The sequence below is a fragment of the Bombus terrestris genome, chromosome 2, assembly GCF_910591885.1.
Source record: "Bombus terrestris chromosome 2, iyBomTerr1.2, whole genome shotgun sequence".
Lineage (NCBI taxonomy): Eukaryota > Metazoa > Arthropoda > Insecta > Hymenoptera > Apidae > Bombus > Bombus terrestris.
This window is the reverse complement of record NC_063270.1, coordinates 9,048,808-9,072,052: the sequence shown is the minus strand read 5'-3', so window position 1 is coordinate 9,072,052 and position 23,245 is coordinate 9,048,808. Positions and strand designations below refer to the sequence as shown.

The 23,245-nt window shown below is 39.3% G+C and overlaps 2 protein-coding genes across 4 annotated transcripts; one reads left to right on the top strand and one right to left on the bottom strand.

The window, feature by feature from the left end:
- The first annotated feature begins 469 nt into the window (after nt 1-469).
- Nucleotides 470-19,045, top strand: LOC100647287. Its single transcript, XM_003393636.4, has 23 exons — nt 470-747; nt 975-1,237; nt 1,539-1,583; nt 1,667-2,801; nt 3,208-3,571; nt 3,800-4,109; nt 4,185-4,687; nt 4,815-5,110; nt 5,231-5,738; nt 5,889-6,030; nt 6,100-6,273; nt 6,354-6,899; nt 7,123-8,050; nt 8,699-11,645; nt 11,897-12,246; nt 12,380-13,767; nt 13,890-14,074; nt 14,186-14,340; nt 14,613-15,784; nt 15,866-16,077; nt 16,190-17,218; nt 17,337-17,780; nt 17,863-19,045. The coding sequence occupies exons 2-23, from the start codon at nt 1,150-1,152 to the stop codon at nt 17,944-17,946; spliced, it is 13,005 nt and encodes a 4,334-aa protein (XP_003393684.2). The 5' UTR covers nt 470-747; nt 975-1,149; the 3' UTR covers nt 17,947-19,045.
- Nucleotides 18,597-22,780, bottom strand: LOC100647408 (TBC1 domain family member 22B). 3 transcript variants are annotated; one of them, XM_012317328.2, is made up of 8 exons: nt 22,645-22,780; nt 21,659-21,832; nt 20,985-21,544; nt 20,781-20,911; nt 20,437-20,691; nt 20,097-20,346; nt 19,781-20,004; nt 18,597-19,677 (listed from the first exon to the last, which is right to left on the bottom strand). In XM_012317328.2, exons 2-8 carry the CDS (start codon nt 21,739-21,741, stop codon nt 19,537-19,539), a joined length of 1,644 nt encoding a protein of 547 aa, XP_012172718.1. In that variant the 5' UTR covers nt 21,742-21,832; nt 22,645-22,780; the 3' UTR covers nt 18,597-19,536. The 3 variants fall into 3 exon arrangements, with proteins under 3 accessions (XP_012172718.1, XP_003393685.1, XP_048269491.1); XM_003393637.4 differs by having other exon boundaries at nt 22,588-22,695; XM_048413534.1 differs by lacking the exon at nt 22,645-22,780 and adding an exon at nt 22,369-22,571.
- Between the last annotated feature and the right edge of the window lie 465 nt (nt 22,781-23,245).

Here is a 23,245-nt window from a genome sequence, read left to right as displayed (position 1 = left end):
ATGCGGGAATATGTAATATTCAAAACTATACCAAATAAGCATTCATTTCAGCAAATATGATTTCTTTGCTCTTCATTGTGAAATCTTTAGTTAGACTTCAACGACGATAACAGCGCGGCGTCGATGCGTCGATCGATAATTTTATAAAATAAGTACGGTTTATCAAACCGAATCTATTTCGAAGCAAGGGGCACGTTAAATTTAAAAAACAACAAGAGAAAAGCAACGATGTAATCCTAACGAAAAGTATCGTTAACGCATTATAGCAGACAAAAATGTTATAATGTACCGATGCAGTACTGATGTACCGATACTTCGTTAACGTTTCTGAACGAAATAGAAAGAAAATATGCTATAAGTACGTATGGTCAGTGATGAGAATATGAACTATATTGTTGCAACTTAATGTAAAAATCTTAGGTGGCCGAGAATAATCTTTTTTGTTGTTATCTTATCTAGTTATGACCTGTAACCTCCAATAAGCACGAAAAGCAAGAAGACCTTTGATACTGATCCTCTCCCCCTTGAAAAGAGTAGCAGTGTCGTAGTTGATTCGATGTCGTTGGCCATTCGGTCAGCGAACATAGTCGGGGCAGGAAGCACTTACTTAACCGATCTATCGTGTATCCGTGCTTCCCATCAAGCGTGTACGACCGCAACCTGCTTTGCACCCCAATCCTGTTCTTAGTGCGATCATTCCCCTCGATCAGTGATTTCTTAACGCAATCTTTGGATATCTTCGACACGGTACGAGCTACATTATATTCTTTCATGTAGTGTCTTAAGTCTCTATCATTTCTCTATTCGCCGATCGAATCCTTTAAATCGTTTCGTGGGAAAAGCAAAGTTCAAAAGGCGATGGACCAGTCAGAAAAAGAGAGAAGGAGAAAGAGAGGGGGAGGGAGGGAGGGAGGGAAAGAGAGAGAGAGAGAAAGAACGAGAAGGAGAGAGGTAACGAGATCGAAATGTTGCAGGAGGGTTCGAGTATCTGATCGTGTTCCGGTAGGAATGCGCTAGTGCTAAACCGCGGGTCATCTCGTTCAATTTAAAAGCTGCAAGAAGTCTATCCATGAGGAACGCAAGGGGATGAAGGAGCGAGCGTATAGATGAAATAAGCAGATATTCAGCCCTGTTATCGTAACCAGCAATATGATTTGGAACAAGGAACGGTCGCGGGGACGCGCTACTATTTTTCTTCTCGTTGCGATCTGTCTCGTCCTCGGTACAGCGCAGTCAGGTAAATCCAAGTTTTCAGCAATCGAAAGATCAATTGACGATTTTCGATCGACGTAAGATCAAGCTTGAACAGAATGAAATTCATTTATAGGATAGTTTATCGGTTTCGCGTCAATCTTTTTTCGTCGGCTGGTTATCGGTGGCGCTTATTGTTTAACGTTTCCTTCCAAGAATTTACGTCGAGTACTCGATTCGCGGGTATCGGTGGCTACCGTTATCAATAGCGTGAAAAGCATAGAACGTATTTCTAAGAATCACGAAACGGAGCGTGGATTAATTTGATTACGAAACTTTCATTACAGAATTCGTCAAAGATCCTACATCGTGTGGCCGAGCGAAATGCAAAGGTAATTGATACGATTTTTAAAGCTCTTGTAGCCGTATAGAGAAAGTGAAGAGGCGGATAATTGATGTCGATCGATGTTTACAGTGACAGCGACGAAGAAATTCAAATACGAAGAGAATGTGTCATACTGGTACAGATATTCGGTAGACGTGAGCACCAATCTGGGCAATGTATCGTCGACGTCGTTTTCGATGCCGCCGTCATCGGATTTCCTTGCGAACGAGTCCACCTTACGATTGGATGCGGATTTGGTGATTCGCTTCAACAACCCTTGCGAGGGAAGCTTGAAATTCCACAACGTGAGTCTAAGTCACGATCCCCGGAAATACAATCCAGAATTTCCCGACCGTGCCGGCTCGGAGTTCAAGAAGAACCTGGAACGTTTCGCGTTAAAGTTCGCCTACGACGATGGTCGGATAGGCGAGCTATGTCCGGACAAACGCGACCCAGTCTGGGCCTTGAACTTGAAGAGAGGCGTGTTGTCTACGCTGCAAAACAGCATGCACAGACTTGACGTGGATTATCGCGCTGAAGAGTTAGACGTGAATGGCATCTGCGAGACGAGTTATCGATTCCACGAGGCGAGACAGACCAGTCTGGTCGTGAAGAAAACGAAAAATCTATCAAACTGCATGCACGGGCCAAAACATTTCTCTGTTATTCGTTCAAACGCTTACAAGAGTCCCCGATCGGGCGCTCACGGTCCTCGTCATCCTCTTCTCGAGTCCCGAAGCGATTGCGAGTTAACGATTGATCACAACGTCTACGAGAAGATCGTATGCAACGAGTTTCATGTGCTGGTGCCGCTGTCGAGTGGCAGCACAGGCGCGAGAACCGAATCGACGACTACCCTTCGATTGACCAAAGAATTGAAAGACGATTATAGTTACGGCAACGAGTACGAACAAAGCGACAATTACGGGGCCGACCAAGAGGAAGACGAGGAGGAACAGGAAAAATATGAAAAGGACAGACACAGTCGCGCGAGAAGAACCAATTTGTTGTACGATTACTCGAAAACACCGAGGACCATTCACGGCGAGTTGAGGAGTGCCAGAGATTTGCTGAAGACAATGTGCAGACTAGGAGTGAGTACGGATGAGTTGCAGCAACGATTTCCCGAGACATTCACTGCGTTCATTCAGTCGGCGCGACTCCTCGATTATTCATCCTTGTCGCAATTATTCGTCAGAGCCCACGGTATTTGCAAAACTGGCAAGTGAGTAGCGTTAAATTTAAAAGGAAAGATCGAATGCGAGATTGTACTTCCGAAAGACACCGATCGAGATGAAATCTGTTACGTATTATGGGGAGAAACTGTGAACTTGAAATATGAAATCTCAGTTTCGACGATTCGTGCGTCTGAATGATGCAAATCGCTATACGCGAGGCATCGTTCCCTGTACGTGAAAGCACAGCTGAATTAAGTCAAAAATTGTACATCTGTGAATTTAAATTTATAACGTTAGTTTGTTCCAATAGACTGTACTTGTGTCTCAAAGCCATCGTATCTTTCCACGATATCAAATTTCACTTCGATTGGTTACCGATCCCATTTGGAGGAATACGGCACATAATCCACGATTCCTCGGAATACACGAATTTATTTTTTATTAATTCCATAGGAAACACATTGTCGACTCGTTGCCATTCATTGGCAGTAACGCAGCCTTGAACGTAATGAAAGATCTGATAATAAAACGATACGTCAATCATTCAACGATCGAAAAGTGGGTGATCGCGTTTGCTTTAGTTCCTCGGCCAAATCGAGATACGATCAGGGCTCTGTCACCCCTTCTCGATTTTCATCAACAAATTCCAGAGACTCAGTTCATTTTGAGCTACTCCACGACGATTTATGGCTTCTGTTCCACTCACGACATAAGTTGCACCAATGTCGAACAGGTGACACGATTCCTTTCATACCTCGAGCAAAAGATCGAAAAGGGATGTGCACCTCGAACGCATTCACTTTCTACGACCAAAGAGGTACGTTAAATATCGAGGTATTTTGGCGAGTTATTTAAACCCTTTAATCTTTGTAAAAATTACTAGAATACATTAGAGTCTGTAAACAATCAATTTGGTTCTCGAGTGTCTTGCTGGTTCAAAAATTTTAAGCTGGAACAAAAATTTTGGATCGACTGATCTATGAGCGGAAATTCGAAAGATGCTGCGAAGTGATTGGCTTTACCTAATTCTTCCTTGCTTTTACAGACATTAGAGGCGTTAAAAGCGATCGGAAACATGGGCTTGGAAACCGAGAAGCTATCAAAACTATTGAAAGAATGCATAGATGACGTAGGAGGATTTTTATCCATGGAGGTTCGCGTAGCAAGTATCGACGCTCATCGTAGAATGCCGTCTTGCGAGAAAACGCGAGATCTCTACTTCCTCAACTACTACCGGAACTTTAGCTTGGATACGGAATTACGTATCGCATCTTATCTGCAAGTAATGCGTTGCCCCGATTACAACGTCGTTAAAACAATTAAGCACACGTTAAAATCGGAAGAAATTAACCAAGGTACTCGTCGAATTCTCTTCTATGATCTTCGCGTGAAATAGAATCGGATTTAATTTTCTGAAATTTCGTTCACAGTCGGGACCTTCGTTTGGAGCCACTTGACCAATCTCTATAATTCCGCCTCGCCGACCAGAATCGAAGTTCAAAGTCTTTTGACGGATCGCGACCTCGACGACAAGTTCAACAAAGACAGAAGAAAATTCTCACGAAACTACGACGGATCCTTTTTCTCGGAGGAATATAATTTCGGTGGAAATTACCAAGGAAATTTAATTTTTTCTCCTAAATCGTACATACCTAGAACCGCTACGTTCAATTTGACCTTCGACCTGTTCGGCGAATCTGTGAATGTTTTTGAAATAACCACCAGGCTCGAAGGCTTCGAATATTATGCGGAGAAGTTCTTTGGTCCTAATGGACCGTACAGTAACGAGAAAGTGTCGGGATTCTTCAAACATTTATTCAGAAACTTCAGAGCAGCTCCGGAACAAGAAGAAGACTATTGGAAACGCGTGAAAAGGCTACCGAATGTTATCGAGAATAATTTCAACGAACCCAGAATCAGCTTTAGTTATAAGGTGAGATAGAGAACGTGACCAGTTAATGATCACGCATAGCGATGAATTCCTGTAAACTTTATTTCGATGTTCGTTATTCGTCTATTTGCGCGTTGTACGAAACGATGGTTTCTCGCTTCGTTTGCAGATCTTTGGAAGCGACTTGAAGTATTCTATGTATAACAGCGATCGCGAAATTAGAGAAGCCTTAACGCGTATCAATCCATGGGAGAAGTTTAATGAAATTGCTTCTGGAAAGGAGATACGCTACGAAAATGCAATAATGTTCTTGGATTCCACTTATGTAGCCCCGATGACATCGGGGCTACCTGTACGCTTGGATTTTGCTGGCTCAGCGGCTTGCAATTTCAAAATGTCAGGGTTATTGGACACTAAGAGGATTTCTAAGAAAGAGATCGAACTCATCAGTAATATTGCACCTAGGTATAATTAAATGCATCGTCTCTTTTCTCATCTTCCTTGTTTTATTTCTCTTGTTGTCTTTTCTTTCTTCGGCATTATCAAATTATGATGTATGAAACTAATATCTATATGTGTGAACAGCATGAGCGCCGACTTGATCGGTAGCATGACCGTAGACGCCTTTTATAAGACTGCTGGAACTAAATTACGAACGAACGTGTACTCCTCCGGAGCAGTTCAAATTCATCTGGAGGTAAAAGGAGTACAGTCGGTCAAATTGAGTTTGGGCCTGCCGAATAAACAAATGGAGGTATTTTCCGTTGGCACGGACATCCTTCTAACAAGAGGCAACGGCGCCGAATTAGTAGAAAGGCCACTAGGTATTTTAATCGCTGGCCAAAATAGCAACGATCGGGCTTTGATACCAATCCCGAAAAATGTGATTAGCAACACGAGCTGCACTTGGGCCGCACTCGATAGATTGATTGGTTTAAAGATGTGCGTTAATTATCAGCTATCCAACGCAACGAAAGATCCGAACGCGCCTTACTTCATTTTGAACGGACCCACGCTTTTCAAAATCTCTTTGATCAAAGCTGATCCGACCGCCAAGAACTACTTGCTGAAATATACATGGGAGAAGACAATGGTATCGTCTCCTTTATTTTCGTTTTATAAAAACCGCTAAATTTACACGTGCTTCGCATCTGTATAAGAATAAAAGATTTTACGATGATTTTGTAATTATGAGAGACGTAGCGTATATTAGTATCCAGTATTTTCGTTTGTCTCATTTTAGGAGAGAAATATTTTTAGAGTCGCATTCGATACACCTGGATCGTTGGTTAATAGAGAGTTAAGCGCAATGGTAGCGTTCGATACGAAGACTCACAACGTAACGGTTTTATTAAAGTCTGCTGGAAATTCTCTGGTGGCTGAAGGTGAGCTCGTACGTTAGCAAAACTATGAGTAGACTCATCGACGTTCGTCATTAACTTCATTTCTTTCAGGTACCTACAAAAGCACGGAAAACGAGACATTCGTGGACATTGGTTTCGACATAAATGGTACCAAACACTTGGACGCAAGCTTAGGTTACGCGATCAAAAAGTTTCCCTATGGATACACGTTCAGCCCACAAATGCATTTAATCGTGAACAACGAACGGGTTGCGGCTCTTTCAGGTTTAACTCTATCGATTCGCCTATCATCAATTACTTGGTTTAGTTCGATTTGTTTAACCAAAGCTTCGATTTTATTAAAGGTAAAATCCGAAACGTTTGGAAAAGCAATGTTTCTCAGTGCGATATAGACCTGACTTTCCAAACGAAAAGGGTATGGAGCAAATTCACGGGATACATCGTTCGAAGAAACGTAAGCTTGACCAGCGCCTTCCAATTGGAGTATCAGATACAAAAGATGCCCAAGAAGGAAAGTCTCATATTCGAGCTGTCAGCTTACAATCGTTCGTTGAAACCTGTGACGCACAAGACGGTCGATTTAAAGTTACAATCTAGCGCATATCCACAATTGAACACGGAGATCAAAGGATCGTATAAACAAGCGCTCGGTCAGTTGGAGTTACGCGCGGAAGTGAATTCGAGTCCACATCTTAAGGACGATCGTCACAAGCTTACAGCGTTATTGAGCATCTTTTATTCGAAAATGTATTTTCAAAATCAAGATACGAAAGTAAACGCGTTGTTCGCCATAACAAAACCCATTCAGAACTTGGACATCAAAGTTGGAATTATTCACTATGCTATGGGACCAGAATCGAAGACGGACTTGTTGATAAGATACGCTCCAGGTTAGAATTAAACGCACAATGTTGGAAAAAAACGCTCTGGAAAACAATGGTCAAATGAACTTTCTCATCCCTAGTCCCTGAAATCTTCCTCCGATGTTCTTCTAACGCAAAATTCAACTATTTCCAGTTGTGATATTGAATCAGCCTCGTATATAATAATTCAATTCCTGACGTAGAATAAAACCCTTACCTCATCTTCTAATCTCAATTTCTTTGTGTTTAGGAAAAGAGATTAACCTAATAGTGAACTTGATAATGCCTCGCGGCTTGGCGTTCATCATGGAGAGTCGCGTAAACTTGACAATTCCGAACTTTAATTCGATGCTGGTCAACCTACGAATCAAAGAGAGAATGAAGCGAACGTACGATTTGGATCTTGCTGGAACTTGGTTCAGCGGCCACAACATAACAGCACGTGGCACTTACTCGGACAGATCCGTGGCGACCGTATTTAGTCACAGCTTGAAGCTGATTTTGAAATCTCCGAGCTTCGTCAACGACTTCCTGGTGAATTGCAAGGTGTATCGAAATTACAGCGACGTTAGAATCGCTCTGCACGTAGAGCAGCTGGATCAGGATAGATACGCTTTCATCTTAAATCACACGGTAGCATCACCGACAAACATTATATCGTACGTGGAGGGAAGATACAAAGGAAACGTGTATTCGGTGATGACAGAAGTTGACACGCAACGAGAGATTCGAATGCAGATACACTTGGACAAATGGCGAGACGTTCATTTAGCGTTTATTAGCATGAACGAGGAAAATGAAAAGAGATTCGGGGCGGAAGTGAAATGGGACGCAAATCGAGATCCTGCGTTGAAGCTAGCGTTGTTTTTCTCATTAGATTGTCAAAAGGCTCAATTGCCCGCACTTTCCAGCGCGGAGGAACAATTAACCGAACGAAATATTAGCACAATGGTCACTTTGACCTATCCTGGTCGCTTACTAGCCTGTTCCTGCCACGTGACCGCGCGGGGATACTACAATTACATCGTGGATGCTTCGATCGATTGGAATCCAGAAGAAGCGATAAAATTGTTCATCGCGACTGAATATAACGTAAAACCGTTGATAAAATCGATCAGCCTGGATACTCGGTTGCTCATGCCATTTGAAAATTGGAGGAAAACGGCCTTAGGCGTCAGGCAAGTAACGAAAATTCTTTCGGTTATCCTTAAATTATCTTGAAACAACGTCTATACAGATAGAATAACGTATCCTTTAATTTAAGTAATATACAGGGTGGTTGGTAACTGGTGGTACAAGCGGAAAGGGAGTGATTCTACGCGAAAAAAGAAGTCGAAAATATAGAATACAAATTTTTCGTTCGAGGCTTTGTTTTAGAGAAAATCGACTTTGAATTTTCGCTGGGTACGCGTGCACTTTATCACGTCTCATTATAACGGATCTCACTGTAGACCGTTGTCTCGATGGATATTATCGCAGTTTAAGTTTGTTTTTGCCGTAACGGAAAATTAGGAATATATAATGAAATAATATGAAATAATCATAAAGTTTATTATTACAAAAATTGCCGAAAATGTTGCCCATTCTGCCGAACACATACTTCTACTCTTCTAATTAAATTTCTATGAACACTTTCTAAGTCGATTTTCTCGAAAACAAAGCCTCGAACGAAAAATTTTTATTCTATATTTTCGACTTCTTTTTTCGCGTAGAATCACCCCCTTTCCGCTTGTACCACCAATTACCAACCACCCTGTATAAGTCTAATACAGTAACGTATAAGTCAATTTGGCTTGATTAATTCGTTCGTTCGAATTGGGTTACAGGTACGAGCAGGAACAAAACAAGATAAAATTGAACGGTAATGTTCACTGGAAGGATTCGCAACGATTGATGGCGGAATTGGACGGCAGCACGGAAGAGCACGATAACGTTAAAGAATGGAGAGCCAACTGTGGAATAAGTAGCTCCATTCATGACATTTTGTCGACCACCGTCAATGTTACTCATAAGGTTATCGGTTGGGAAACCGCGAACACTCGTTTACTAGTTAAATATCACCCGGATAAGGTGATCAATGCTTGGAGTATTTGGCACTTGGACAAGAAGTCCGATGACGTTTTCAATCTAACCGGTAATCTGCATCTCGAGTCGCCGGTGACTCGCTACAAAGTGAGCGACATGAAATGTCAGCTGCAAGTATTACCAAACTGGAAATTCTTAGGGGCGGCTAACTTGGATTTGGATGTGAAAACCTATACTGGCAAACTGATCGGTGATCTTCATCGTTTGAAGGAATCCATGGTGGAATTCAACGTTACCACTCCGTTAGAAAAGTTTTCTTTGGTTCGTGGAAGATTCGGTCTGTCGGAAAGCAATAGACACATCGTCGCTGAAGTGGCCACTCCAACTAGTGTTATCGGTTTCGAGATACTCTGTCAGTTCATTACGCCGATTTACAACTTCAACGTTCGATTGTCACTCGCGACGCCATTGGAAATACTTCAAAGGCTACTTTTGGTCGCTAAGTTGAACAATCGAGAGGCCGACTTCCGTGTTGGCTACAACCGTATACTCGCTGGCTTCCAGGGTATTTGGCATTATCGCAATATTACTGATTTTCATTACAGTTATGTACTGTTCACGCCTGTCGAAGGTTTCGAGGAGAACGGAATCGTTGCCAAGTTAATCGTCGCACGCGATAAGAACGAGTCTGTCGACATCGATACGGAATTCACCATAAGAATGTCTGACAAAAAATACGCAGACGTGAAGATCGGTGTCAGAGCTAAAGCCGGTCCGAAACCTGCGCCGATTACTATACCGATTATTATCACGGGTAACCAGACGAACATCGGGGAAGTGAAGAACGACGGTAGCAAGGAGTTGACAGAGAACGAGGATGACATCGAGAAAGACGAGCTGGATCAGTTCGAGGATTACGAGGAGCAAAGTAGCCTTCATTGGCATGGTGAATTCGAAGTGTGTCTTATAATCATCGAACCTATCGTAGGAGAACTAGATATAGACAACGAAGGACCGACTTACAAGGTCGCCGCTGTTCTAAGCAGTTTCGACGACAAGAAAATCCTGTTGCACGATACATTTTGGATGGAGGATCTTTTCAATATGCGGAACAAATTGAACTTGGTCGTTCCGTTCGGTTCCGTCAATGAGATCGTTTGCTCGAATGCGTTTATCGTGGACCTAGAAAAACTCATCTACAGGATGGAGGCAAATGTGGAAGTTAAAAAAAATGTGACTTGGTACGAAACCGGAGTACTCGCTATTTACACCTATCGAGAAAGCGAAGAGCAAGTGCTAGAGTTGAACATAAAAACTCCGATAGAGTCTCTGAAATTCATTAACATTAACAGCAGCCTGCGCGTCTCTGGCAGCCTTTACAGGCCTAAGTTCAGTGTTCGTGCACCGGACAGTGTCATCGATGTGAACGGACTTCTGGAAACGAAAGAATCGTTGATGGACACGTTGATCGTTATCAAGGTCGATACACCATTGCTGAAGATACCGAAATCTACTATTACCGCGAAACGAGAATTTACCGTGGAGAAAAGGTATGCGCAGATAAGTTGTAACGTTGCCGAACCTGTCGGACTTTCCCTTATGTCGAGCTGGCACGCGACGAAGGATGAAATTAAAGCTTTCGTTCTCTTCAACTCTTGGATAGAATCGTTAAAGAACATCAAAGTTCATATCTCGTATCATCCAAACACGACCACGAACAACGGTACCGCGAATCTAGAAGTTTTAGCGAAACTACTCGACCAACAATACAAACTATTGGGCAATTATAGCGGTGACACGATCGAGTCTGAGTTCTATACGCCTGCCTCGAACGGGAAACCGCATCTCCAGTTTCACGGCAACACGATGAAAGAAAGCGATTTTATACACAAATTGAACGGCGAGTTACGAAATCACATGACTTCGAAGGTGTCTACTGTTTTCGGTACCATCGAGCTGATGCAGAATGGCTCTTTACACACTGTCGAGGTAACGATCCAGCCAAAGGAAGCCGAAATCGGTCAAAACGACAGTTTAGTTCTGAAACTGAAGAAGGAGAAGTATGGATTAAACGTTGCGTTAATTGGTCACCCGATAAACGGATCGTTGGACGTGAATTTCGTTAACCCTTTGAACTGGGATGTGAGAGCGCTTGCAAATTTTGACAAAATATCGACCGTGGAAAGTCAGGTGCAACTTATCACGTTTATGAATGTTCAAGTGAACGGTAACACGACGCTGTATGTTCATGCGATAACACCGTTACCGGATATTCGTATCGTCACTTTTACCGGAAGTATGCTGATGTCCAACGATAGCGGTGATATTCGAGCAAATGGTTGGCTGAACGATTACACCCGATATGCGATTCTTCAATGGAAGTTGATCTATATGGCAGACATGTTCGGAAGGGTTTTGATCGGATATGAAGGACCAACCGATCTTGACAACAGGCTTGTCGATACCCGGCTATTCTTCAAGAATCCTCGTAAAGCGTTCAAAAACGTTGACGTAGGTTTCGATTTGGACGTGGATCGTGAAAAATGGAAATTTGCGGCGAACGCTACTATTGGATTCCGCAACCATGAGAACATCGATGGAGTGTTTAGCGTTAGGCTACCACCTCCTGATAACGATGATCATCGTCTTCTTATTAGTTATCACGCCAACGGAGGCTTCAAGGACGTAACTTACGTGATCGGATACAACTGTCTGCGTGCGAAAACTAATTACGCTTCCGATGGCTCGGTTTGTCTTCCCACATTTTTTTATCTTGTATTCTTAAATATTTAGCTTTTATTTCAATATTTTTACTGTCGTTGCCTATACACGTTATCGTCGAAAACCTAGACACCCGTTGCAAATCTCTTCATCGTTCCCAATCGACTAACTTTGCCCTGACATAATATTTTCTATCGGCAAGACTACAAACGTATTAACGAATACAAGGCAAGCAAAACAGTCTGTAAAATGAAAAATTCATTTTGGTTTTACCACAGATACACATAGACGAGAAAGACATCAACGGACATCTTCGCGGCTCCTGGGGAACGCTACCAGTTCAATCCGTGAATAATCTCCTGAACATAAGCATCGACGAAGAGTTCAAACTGAAATACTCGCTATACAGTCCAAAGTTTCAGCAACAAGAAACGTTAGTTTTCTTGCTTGATTACGGCGCTACGCAAGGCTCCATAGACGCAGAAATTTATTATCCAGCTAACACGCGATTAGCTTCGGCAAATGTATCCTTCGAAAGTCTGGAGAACGTGAACGGAACCATCAACACCATCTTACCTATGGCGAATATCTCGTCGTTAGGATGTCAGTTCACAGTTCTCACTACTTTGTAAGTAAATAGCGTCATTTATGCGTTCACAGATCTATACCTTTGTCTTTACACATAGTAGGTCATATTTCTTTTCGATTAAGTTACGTCGAAGGTACATCTGGGTTAGTACAACGAATGGTAACTGTTACAGGCAACGAAACAAGAGATACGTGAAATTTTACTGGCCACAAAACACCGCGATCGTGGATTCAGATTACAATTACCGGAGCGAGAAATTGAATTCGGATCTGGAAGGAATTCTGCACGCTGAAGTTCCTCTGAATACACGTCACATCGGCCACTTGACTTACGGTTACAAGAAACGACCACAAATGACCAGCGGTTACTCCAAACTGACGTACAACGGTCAGCAAGTTCTTCACGGTCAATATAATTCGAAGAGCGAGTCGAGAGCTGGCTTCGAGAAAGATCACACTCAAATCACGATTGAGAACGTATATAAGCCGATAGGTATTCTTTACATAAACCAATTCGAGTACAGCGCAGGAAACGAAGGGACCAACTATCCGACTGTCGAATTTAAACAAGTTAATTTGTACCGATTGGATAACAAGACGGCATTCAACGTAGTCGGCGAATCTAGGATTAAAACGTCGCACACAGGCCAGGACATCCATTTGAAGGCGATACATTTGAACAAGACTGTGCAATTGAAAACCGATTATCAAGTTTTACCAGGCGAATTCGAGCAAACCAGCTGGCTCAGTTTGGGCGACGACGTTTGGGCATCTTACAGTATCAACATTTTGAACAAAACTACCGAGGAAGTGGATAATCAATTCTTAGTCCTGAACGTCTCTTATCCTCGTAGAAATTTCAGCCTCGACGGCTCTTACTGGATCAGCAGCGAAGAGTTGAGGTCTGCGGTGAAACTCGCTTGGGATCAAAAAACGACGAAACCTAGAACCATAGGAGCATTGTTCAACTGGACGAAACTTTCTTCGGAGGATAAAGCTGGCATGCATCACCGAGCAACCTTCGCTTTGATTCATCCGAGTTTCCTGAAACAAGCCGCTCTGATAGGCGAAGTGAAACGTAGCAATTCCAGAGACTCCATGAATATTCTTCTCGTCGCTAATTACTCTATCGATCCGAGCAAGTGGTTAGAGTTTTCAGCGTCGTTTAGAAATGAAAGTGAGCCACCGACTTCTAAAAAATATTCTTATCAAATAGTGGGTAAGCATCCAAGTACGAAATTCGACCTAGGCGCCGAAGGATTCGTATACGAACAGAATAGCAGGTTGTTCGGAATGGCGAACAACGGACATTACAAACGTGGATTCATAACCCGAGATACTGGAAAATTAAATGCACGATTGGATCTCATTCACAACGAGATATTTTACCAGCGAGAGTATAACGATGCGATCAAATTTTTAAACGCTCGGTATTATGCGTTTGACCGCAAATACGTCTTGAACGGTAGTATAATAAATACACCGAATCTAAATGCTACTGGTTACTTCTTCCTCGATCCGACTGAAAAATTGACGTGGATGATGGTCAACTATACTCCAGGTTAGCGCACGAGCTAGAAAGAAAAATATTGTTTCAATAATTATTTAGATTTGAATCTTGCTTCTTTCTAATGTGAATTTATCTTAATGAATTTAACAAATTTAACAAAAATTCTTTAACAGATGCTGTGGAGAGTTTACGAATGTATGGTAGAATTCCTGACGCACGGAATGCGGTGTTCGATATTTGGAGAACTTACGAGGAAGATTTTACCGTGTCAGACGTCTCTTTTTACTTAAAGCTCAATCATTCCCGACTGATTACTTCCACCCTGCGCTGGAGACCCGAGCTCAAGGCCGATATTATTGTACGCAACCATTTCTCACACTATCCTTTCTCATTCAAATTTCACTTCAAAATAGACGAGTTTTCGAAGAAGACGAAGAAAGAAAATAAATATATGTGCTCTTAATTTCAGGCTCTTTTGAAAAATACGGCAATGGATGCATACGATGGTATAAACAACGATATATATTATTGGAAACAATATATTAAAATCGAAACCGTGAACGTAATTTCGGATGTTTGGGATGACGCTCAATTAGATCTTCGAGAATTTATCGATGACTGGAAGTGAGTAACTTTCATCGTTTTACCGTTTAGTATCAATAGACTGCAGATATCTATGTAAATTTATATTTGTATAAATTACCACTAAAATAGCAAAATCTATTTTATGTACATTATCGCTCAGAAGTATTCGGACACTTATTCTTGACAAGATGTTCTGTAATTATAAAATTACGAACAAATCAGACTGCGATGATTTTAATCTTTCTAGTATTTGACTATTCAAACGATAGCCACGATATTCATAGTCATGTCATCGCTTGTTTATGTTATAGCAATCTGAAGGAAGTGCAGACAGACCTAGAGGAGTTGAAGAACTATTTAAACGATTCTTACAACGCAAACGATTTTTACATTAAAGATATCGTTCTTTACGGTGGATATATAATAGATGAGCTATCGTTACGAAGTCACATAGAATCCCTGCCAAATATCCTGAACGAAATATGGGAAATAATGGGCGAATCTGGGGAAGCGATCAGAAACTCGTTACTCTGGATCATTGAAACGATAAAGAGCGCGTTAAACAAAATCCCCGAGATCACTGCAGCGATTCTAAGGGGTGACATGATTACTCAAGTGGCAAGCACAATCGATCAGCTGCTCGAAAAATACGACAAGTTCATGAAAGATCTTCACGTGTCGTTCATCAAGTACATAGGAAATTTGTGGGGACAGATTTCTCAGTCGATCTCGCAGCAATGGAATCGATTTTTACTGTTTATAGAGCCGATGTTCATCCGTTTCATTCACTATTTGGAAACTGTGGTCTGGAAGACGAGCAAAGAATTCCTTGACTTCCTCTACGATCGAAGAAACGACCTCATTTCTTCTCCTTATTTCGATCATTTCTCCAATTTCACTCAAGATATCGACAAGTTTTACCGAGACATCAAGGGCAACGATATCATCACCAACATTCAGAAATACTCGAGTTTGATTATACAATTCTTGAAAGATAGATACTTCGCCTTCGTACCATTTGGAAAAGAATTGAAGGACGTCATCGACGAGATCGTGAACGAGCTAAAGGAATTGCAAAAGTTGCCGTCTATACGTTACGCTTTAGAGAAGATGCAACAAGTGTACGATAGGGTGTGCTATGCTTACGATTACTTCGAGATACAAGCGAAAATAGAAAGTGCCATACGATTAATTCACTTGAAATTAATCGATATAAGTCAGACAGCTCTCCAGGCTGAAAGTAAATACCGGGTAGCCAAAACGAAATTCATCTTCGATCCTAGACAGGGCTTGATGTGTTTGGAGCAAAAGCTTCCCATGTCTTGGCACTCGTTCAATCAAACGCCAGAATTTCACGAGATACCTGAAATCAGGGCCATTTCTGACGCAAGTTCCTATTTCGCGTCCTCAGACGTGACTTTCTGGAGTTTATACCGGTACAGGCCGTACATGGATCCGTCTAATTGGCTTCCACCGTTCAGAGGTAATCACATGATCCAGTCTTTTGTGTCTCTTTCATTTTGTTAGTTTCGCGGCGATCTAACTTCGATCGATCTAATTTCAGCACAAGCGATGATCGTTGGTTTGCAAGACTTTATTACCTTCGATGGAAGACACATAGAGTTCATCGGTTCTTGTACGTACCTGTTAGCACGCGATTTCGTGCATGACACCTTTGCCATTCTCCTTGAGTATCAGCAACAATCCAATCGAGTTACGCACAAGATTATCGTGTTACTTGGAAAGGATGCTCTCGAACTCAACTTCTTCAACGATGTTAGTAACGATAACAATAATAATAAGAACAATAGCAAGAATTAGCGATATGCTCAAATATTTTTCCCTTGTAAAATAGCAATCGATTAATGATACGTTTATCTTTGCGCAGAGTATTAAGCTCATCTCCGGACAATCGTCGAGTACAGCAAGCAATCTCGTGCTTCCGATCGAACTCGAGAATGGAACGACGTATGTCTATCAGGCAGAAAGCGTGGTTACCGTGGAGCGCAAGCAAAATCAGTTCCGACTCGAATGCAATTTGAAATTCAATCTGTGTACATTAGAATTATCCGGTTGGTATCACGGCAAAACCGCCGGTATTCTCGGAACGATGAACTACGAGCCAATGGATGATACCATCGCATCGAATGGTATGGTAACAAAAAACGTGAGGATATTTGCCGAAAGTTGGTCGGTCGAACAAGAAACCGAAGATAAGTGTCCGACAAATAATTCCGATCCAAGAATAAAATCAAAAGCGGATTCGGTGGTCATAGAATTCTGTAATGATTTGTTCGTGAACAAAAGTTCCGAATTCCTTAGCTGCTTCCACGTAATAGAGCCGGAAGAATACTCGAAAATATGTACTGCGAGCGAGAGCAGATCGGAAGCCTGCACCGTGGCGTTATCCTATATGCAGATTTGTATGTTCCATGATACATATCTCAGAATACCGGACGTATGTAGTAGTTGCAGTATGATAGACGGTAGTCAAGTTGCGGAAGGCCAGTTCATTAAATTAGAAGGTGATCGAGTACCATGTTCGACCGACGTAGTGTTTATCGTCGAGGGGAAAGAATGTAACCACGGTGTGAAAGAAAATCGTAGCATCGAACAGTTAGTCACTCAATTAAACAAGGAGCTGAACGATCAAGGTCTGACGGATAATCGTTGGTCTCTGGTTACCTTTGGAGCGAACGGAGTGTTTGATCATCCGAGAAGCGTCGTCTTCGATGGACAAATCTTTACTAAGAACGTGGCGCGATTTGTCGATTACTTCGATCACGTGCCTATCGGCGATGGAAGCGGCGATATTTTCGCGGCAATCGCGTTTGCCTCGAAACTCGTGTTCAGAACCGGCGTATCAAAAACTTTCATCTTAATGCCATGCTCGCATTGCGAGCCGGAAAATCAGACGGTAAGTGATTCGACGTTATTCTTCTGAATGACACTTGTGCTTTTCAGAACTACAATTCGATTCGAATCGTTCAATCAATCGGTTTCCTTAATTTTCTTAAACAAATTTCCTCTCTTAGCTTGACTACGCGGTGGTACACGAGGTATTATTGGAACACGATATTACGCTTCACATATTGATGGATGGTGATTTCGAATTCGAAAAAGAGAAACTGAATAAGATCTTCTATGGTCTGGACGCGACAAAATCGTATACGAAAAAAGATTCCAGAACGTTGATCGGTGATATCGACCTACGAAGACAAGTGAAACTTTCAAAAAGTGCGTTAGGTTATTGCACGCCTTTGTCTCTGGAGATTAATGGAACAATATTTAGCGGTAACAAATTACGTTTCGATAAGCTGACTTCGATCAAAAAATTCGCCAGTGTTTTCTCCAAGAGGGTAGCTTTAACGGCGCAACCTAATCCTTGCCAAAACTGCGAATGCACCGCTGATAATAATGGCGTCACACGTATGGAATGTATACCTTGCATCTATCCAACTCTGGTTTCTGTTGATTACGTAAGTTTCTTCTTGCCATTTCCATCTGTATTTCTGTTTTTATATTAACGTAAGAATATAATGAGGTTTCTTTCTTTTACAGGAAACGTTTAATCTGAACGATTCTTTGGCATCTCTACAGTCACTGAACATCGATTATGATCAAATCGATATCGATGACAGCTGAAGAAGCACTAAATGGGCACCCACGTCCCTCCTTTTTCTTACTTATTTTATAGGTATTGTTAATTTCGCTCGAACGAAAAACTTTTACCAATGTATATGCCATACATCTTTCGACAATGAGTATTCAAGACGTATTCTGAACTTAAGAATATCATAATGATACCATACGTTTAGTAAATAATTTCATGTATTTATAAAGTAATATTCAGTCCGACTTTTACTTCGAGATACTTTGAAAGGAATATTATATTTATATAGATACATAAGTAAGAAAGAGACAGTCTCGTTTATTAATCGACGACGCTACACGCTTTGTGTGTACAAGTTTTCGATCAAAAAATTGGAATCGAAGAATCAAAAAACATCACGCTATTTTAAATTTAATCGACAAAGAACATAACAATATCGAGTAAATAATAATAATACGTGCCATATGCTAAGAGTACAATTCATCTTATGAAATACGCATTTTTTATATCTTTTTCCTTTTTATACAATTTTCGATTAGTCTTTCTCAACATGCAAATTATCAGGCAAGTATCTTTCGATACTTTTACGTTCTATTAAACTCTTGTGTGTATATAAACGCAATGTCATTCGTTCGAAAGTCAACTGAATCACTGACCAAGGACAAAATATCATACATTCTAATTATTTTGTAAGATGTTTATAGATAACTAAGAATAACGTACAGATAATTTAAAGATAGAAGCTCTCTCTGTAATATTTGTATTATGGCAATGCATAAACATGGCAAACATTTGCTTCGAAATCTCCTGACACGAGATTCTAAATTCCGAACAATAGCCTGTTCTCTTTTTAAAGGTATTCTGAAGTAAGAAAAACTGACAGAAATGGAAATAAATATTATCATAATACATGTGCTACTCTTTTTACGTGTTTTGTATATTGTAAATTACATATACTAACTTGTTTAAATGAAATCGGGCACAAACTGAAAATTTATACGAGTAGAAGAAAACTTGTAATCGCTACGTAAAATAGCAATCATATAATTGCAACTGGTTTATAAAATCTTTCGCTTATTTGTTACCGATGTATATAATAATTTTAAATATATTATACAAATGTAACACGAACCATGAGTGGCGGTCAATCCGCATTACATCTTCGTATTTCAGGATGCATCTAAATATATTTTTCACAAATTGAGAAATGGCGAGCAAACTTATTGTTCATAGATTATCGTCCAGTAACTCTAAAAATAATTGCTACAATATTATTAGTAATAATGATAGAAATGGTAATGGTAATAATAATAATAATAATAATAATAATAATAATAATAAAATATATCATATAATATAGTAATAAAATTTGTAAAGACTTTGAGTCTTTGAAAAACATAACGAAAACAAAGCTTCCTTTTTGAACTACAGAACAAAGCGACTTAAAATTAATAACTTGAATCAATTAGAAAACAATTTAAACTGGTCCTGAGAGTCATCGATATATTATATAATATAAGCGATGACTATAAAAACAGGCGTATCATTTTAGCACAAAATCATTTGTGTCAATGTTCGTGGCCGCAATTCTCATATCGTTATCTAAACACATTGCAAAGTGGTCACCTGGTATCGTGAGCTTGCAAGTGATTGGGAGCATCTGCGAATGTGAATTTTAATTTGTATGCTTCTGCTACTAATATTCCTATTTCTGAATCTGTCCAATTTTGAGTAGGCAGGTTTTGTAGCATTAACATTAGCCCCTAAACAGTAATAATAAACTATCTCCATCTTTCTTTACTTAATAACTGAAAGAAAGCTTTACATCGAATTATAGTTTGCGCTAGTGCTATGGTCTAAACTTACTTGAAAATCAGGCTGCAATAAAAGATGACGTCTCCAACGAAGAAGAAACGCGGCGCATACATAAAGTTGAAACGAAGCAAATCGATCAGATTCTGCTAAATAAGTGTCCCATAGACGAATGGTACAATGTAAAGGGATTTCTCTTGTTAATAGATTATTCATCCATCGGAAAGAAAACTGTAAATAATCCACGCCATGTTGGTGTAGATGCTGATGCAAAGGTACTAAGGAAATGAATTATATCTGTGATTATCCAAAAACAAGGTATAATGGAAAGAAAGAAAAACAGAATGTTCCAAATGACTGATTTACAAACCATCAATTCTTTGTATCAGTTCCTTCAACTGATTTACTTTGTGCTGGATGCCTAATTGAGCAAAGATATAATTATCTTGAATACCATCGAGAAACTTGGACAAACACCAAAAGCTATCTGCTTCTATAATATCTCGTTGTTCTTTTTGCAATGATGCAACATCATAATTTTCTAAATCTTGCCACGCTGACACAGGCACTGCTTCTTGCAAGAACACGAGAAAGAAAGGTGTCACTAGATCATTCATTCCCTAAAAACAAAGAAAATTACATGGAAAAGAAATGAAAATAAAAACAATTTGAAGATGACAATTAAAGGTAGAATAACGGCGTAAACATACTTGAACGTAACCAGAGGCGGGATGTCGAATCGCCCAAATATAGAGTATTCTTTCAAAGATGAATTGCACTGTTGTTTGTTGAAACAACGAAATAAGCGGTGACATTCTTGGAATGTCAATGTGTATTTGACGATATGTATCTTGGAATCCTTCATCTCTTTCAGTATCGTAATACTGTTTCACTAAATTCCAATAATCCAATCGTTTTCGTTCTAATACGTGTTGCCTTCGCTCCAAATTAGCTGGTAAATACTCCTGGATGACAAAAAACAAAATTAAAAATTTTTTACGAAATTTTATCATTATGCATAAAACATATGACATAGTTTACCTTTATTACTTACAGACAATAACCTCCATGTAACAGAACGCAGTCTTGCAGGCACACCCGACCACGACAACTGCCTCAGTTCGTCTAAGTTTAATACAGAAGCTTCCAGAAGGGACTGAAATTTATCTACTTTACTTTCCCCATCTACAATTATTAACAAATCAAAACTAAGGATATATTAAAGATAAATGAATGTAAAAAATTGTTCCATAAGCACCTTGTTCTTTAGAAGGTACAAAAAATTTAGCAGGCGCGGTTGTTTGTCTTAGCGGTTGCGGCCTGCCTGGGAATTGCGTTGGTTTATGTTGCGGGGAAACACCGTACTTTACACCCACATCTTCTGTGGAATGTTGACTGTTATTCACTTGAGAATGTATAGACAAATTAGCATTTCGCAAATGCAACGGTTGCACGGCTAGTCTTTGGAGAGCTTCCGCCCGTTTTTCCTCCGGAATAATTTCTTGAACGCGATGCGTAGATTTTACATTTGTCCCTGAATCTATGCATGTTTTTCCTGACCTATGACTATTAATGACACTGATAGCAGCAGATTGGCTAACTCGTTTTGATATTTTTACATCTGAGACTGTGCAAAACTCATCATCTCCCGAATCCCACGCATCATCTACACTCTCTTGAAAATCTTGAAATGATGTAGAGCCTCCACTACTTCCTGATATAACTCCACCACTTGTAGATATTATATTAGCTGAACTGCCAGACATCAGTGTAGTACTACCTATTTTACCAAGCTTACCATCTTGTTTGGGACTTGGTCTTTTATCATGCATGTAAAATATAAAAAATTATATTATTCTCAATAATCAATACTAAAGATTAATTATAACTTTATTTTTACCATTATTAGAAGCATAATGTTATTATACATACCTGCCTGGAACAGCACGAGTATTCTTTTTCCAAAAAGATTGATACGTTTGGTAAGCTTCGCCTTGGTGACTCTGATTTTCCATAATTATTAGAAATTATGTTAACTAGCACCTGTCACCTTTCCAAAATAATTAAAAAAATGGTACAAAGTCCTCATTCCCTTAGAAAAGTTTACTGAAACAAATTTTGATGATAGTGTTTGTTATTATTATTGTTACACTGTCTTACACAGTCTTATTATAGTCTTTGGGTTATTATCATCGTTATACTGAATATATTATGAATATATACTGAATATATACTAATATATAAAATTACAAAGATCATATCATTTCATATACAAGTGCCAAAAATAACAGACACTAGTGAACTTATGTAATTATCATCTTCTTCTAACTCATGTTGCTTTATATTATATAAATTTTAATACATAAGTTTATCCAACTTATTGTTCATCTTATGATAAATATATCAATAGTTAAGAATAATATACAGTTATTTTATATAGGATAAAAAAAACATTTATTTGGTATATATATAAATTATATTAAAAATTATAAGTAATAATAACAAACTATCTCTAAAAGATATAGAAAAACAAAAATACTGTAACATCAAATCTTCATATTATTTTTAATTATGAACAGGTTAGGTTACACTGTACAAATATTTTGATCGCAGCGAGTGACTAGGAAAAATGGAGATAATACCATTATATCTAAAAATATTTATGCAATAGCGTAGTCACGTCAACAATGAACAAACTAAAAAAGCATTTAACATTAAGTAGGGTTTAAGGTATGGGACACTGTGCGTATAAGGCGAATTAGTTTTGATTTCTTGTTTTAGTGCATTCAACATTTCAATCAAGATGTTAAAACAAGTGCACTATAAACTATATAACATTAAATGACTTTTTAAAAATTTACCAAATGTACAAGAAATAGGATATGATACAAAATTTTGTTTGATGCATATACACTCACTGCTTTTGACGTATGACACGTCTTTGCTGGTGCTGCCATCAAAGAAATGGCTAAATTAAATTTTGCATAGGTATATCAGCATATGTACAATACTATTCGTTGCACTACATCACCTTTTCACATACTATATACGTAAGTACAATATTCTTTACTTGTTAAGACTGTACTAGTAATTTTAAAACCTCTTGTCTGAAAAAATATCCTTCTCTTGATATCAATTAAACTAACACGAAACTTATAAATAAAAACATTAATGTTATAAAGCACAATAGTGTTATGAAAAATGGTTTTTAATAATAGCAAACAATAAATAAATATAAAACAGTAACAGTTTCTCGACTAAATGAAATTTCGCGGTAGAGAAAGCAGTCTGCTAGGAAATCAGCGATTTTCAATATTTAGAAAAGTTTAGTGTACATCAATACATATATCAATTTTCTTTATATAACTTAAACTTTAAACATTTGGTTTAATGAAATATAAAACTTTAAAATCTCATTTGAAAATAAAATCTATATAGAATCATTTGTATATGTTCTTATAAAATAAATATGTCACATAAAAATGTTGGTGTAATATTTATTATTTTCTATCCTATGAA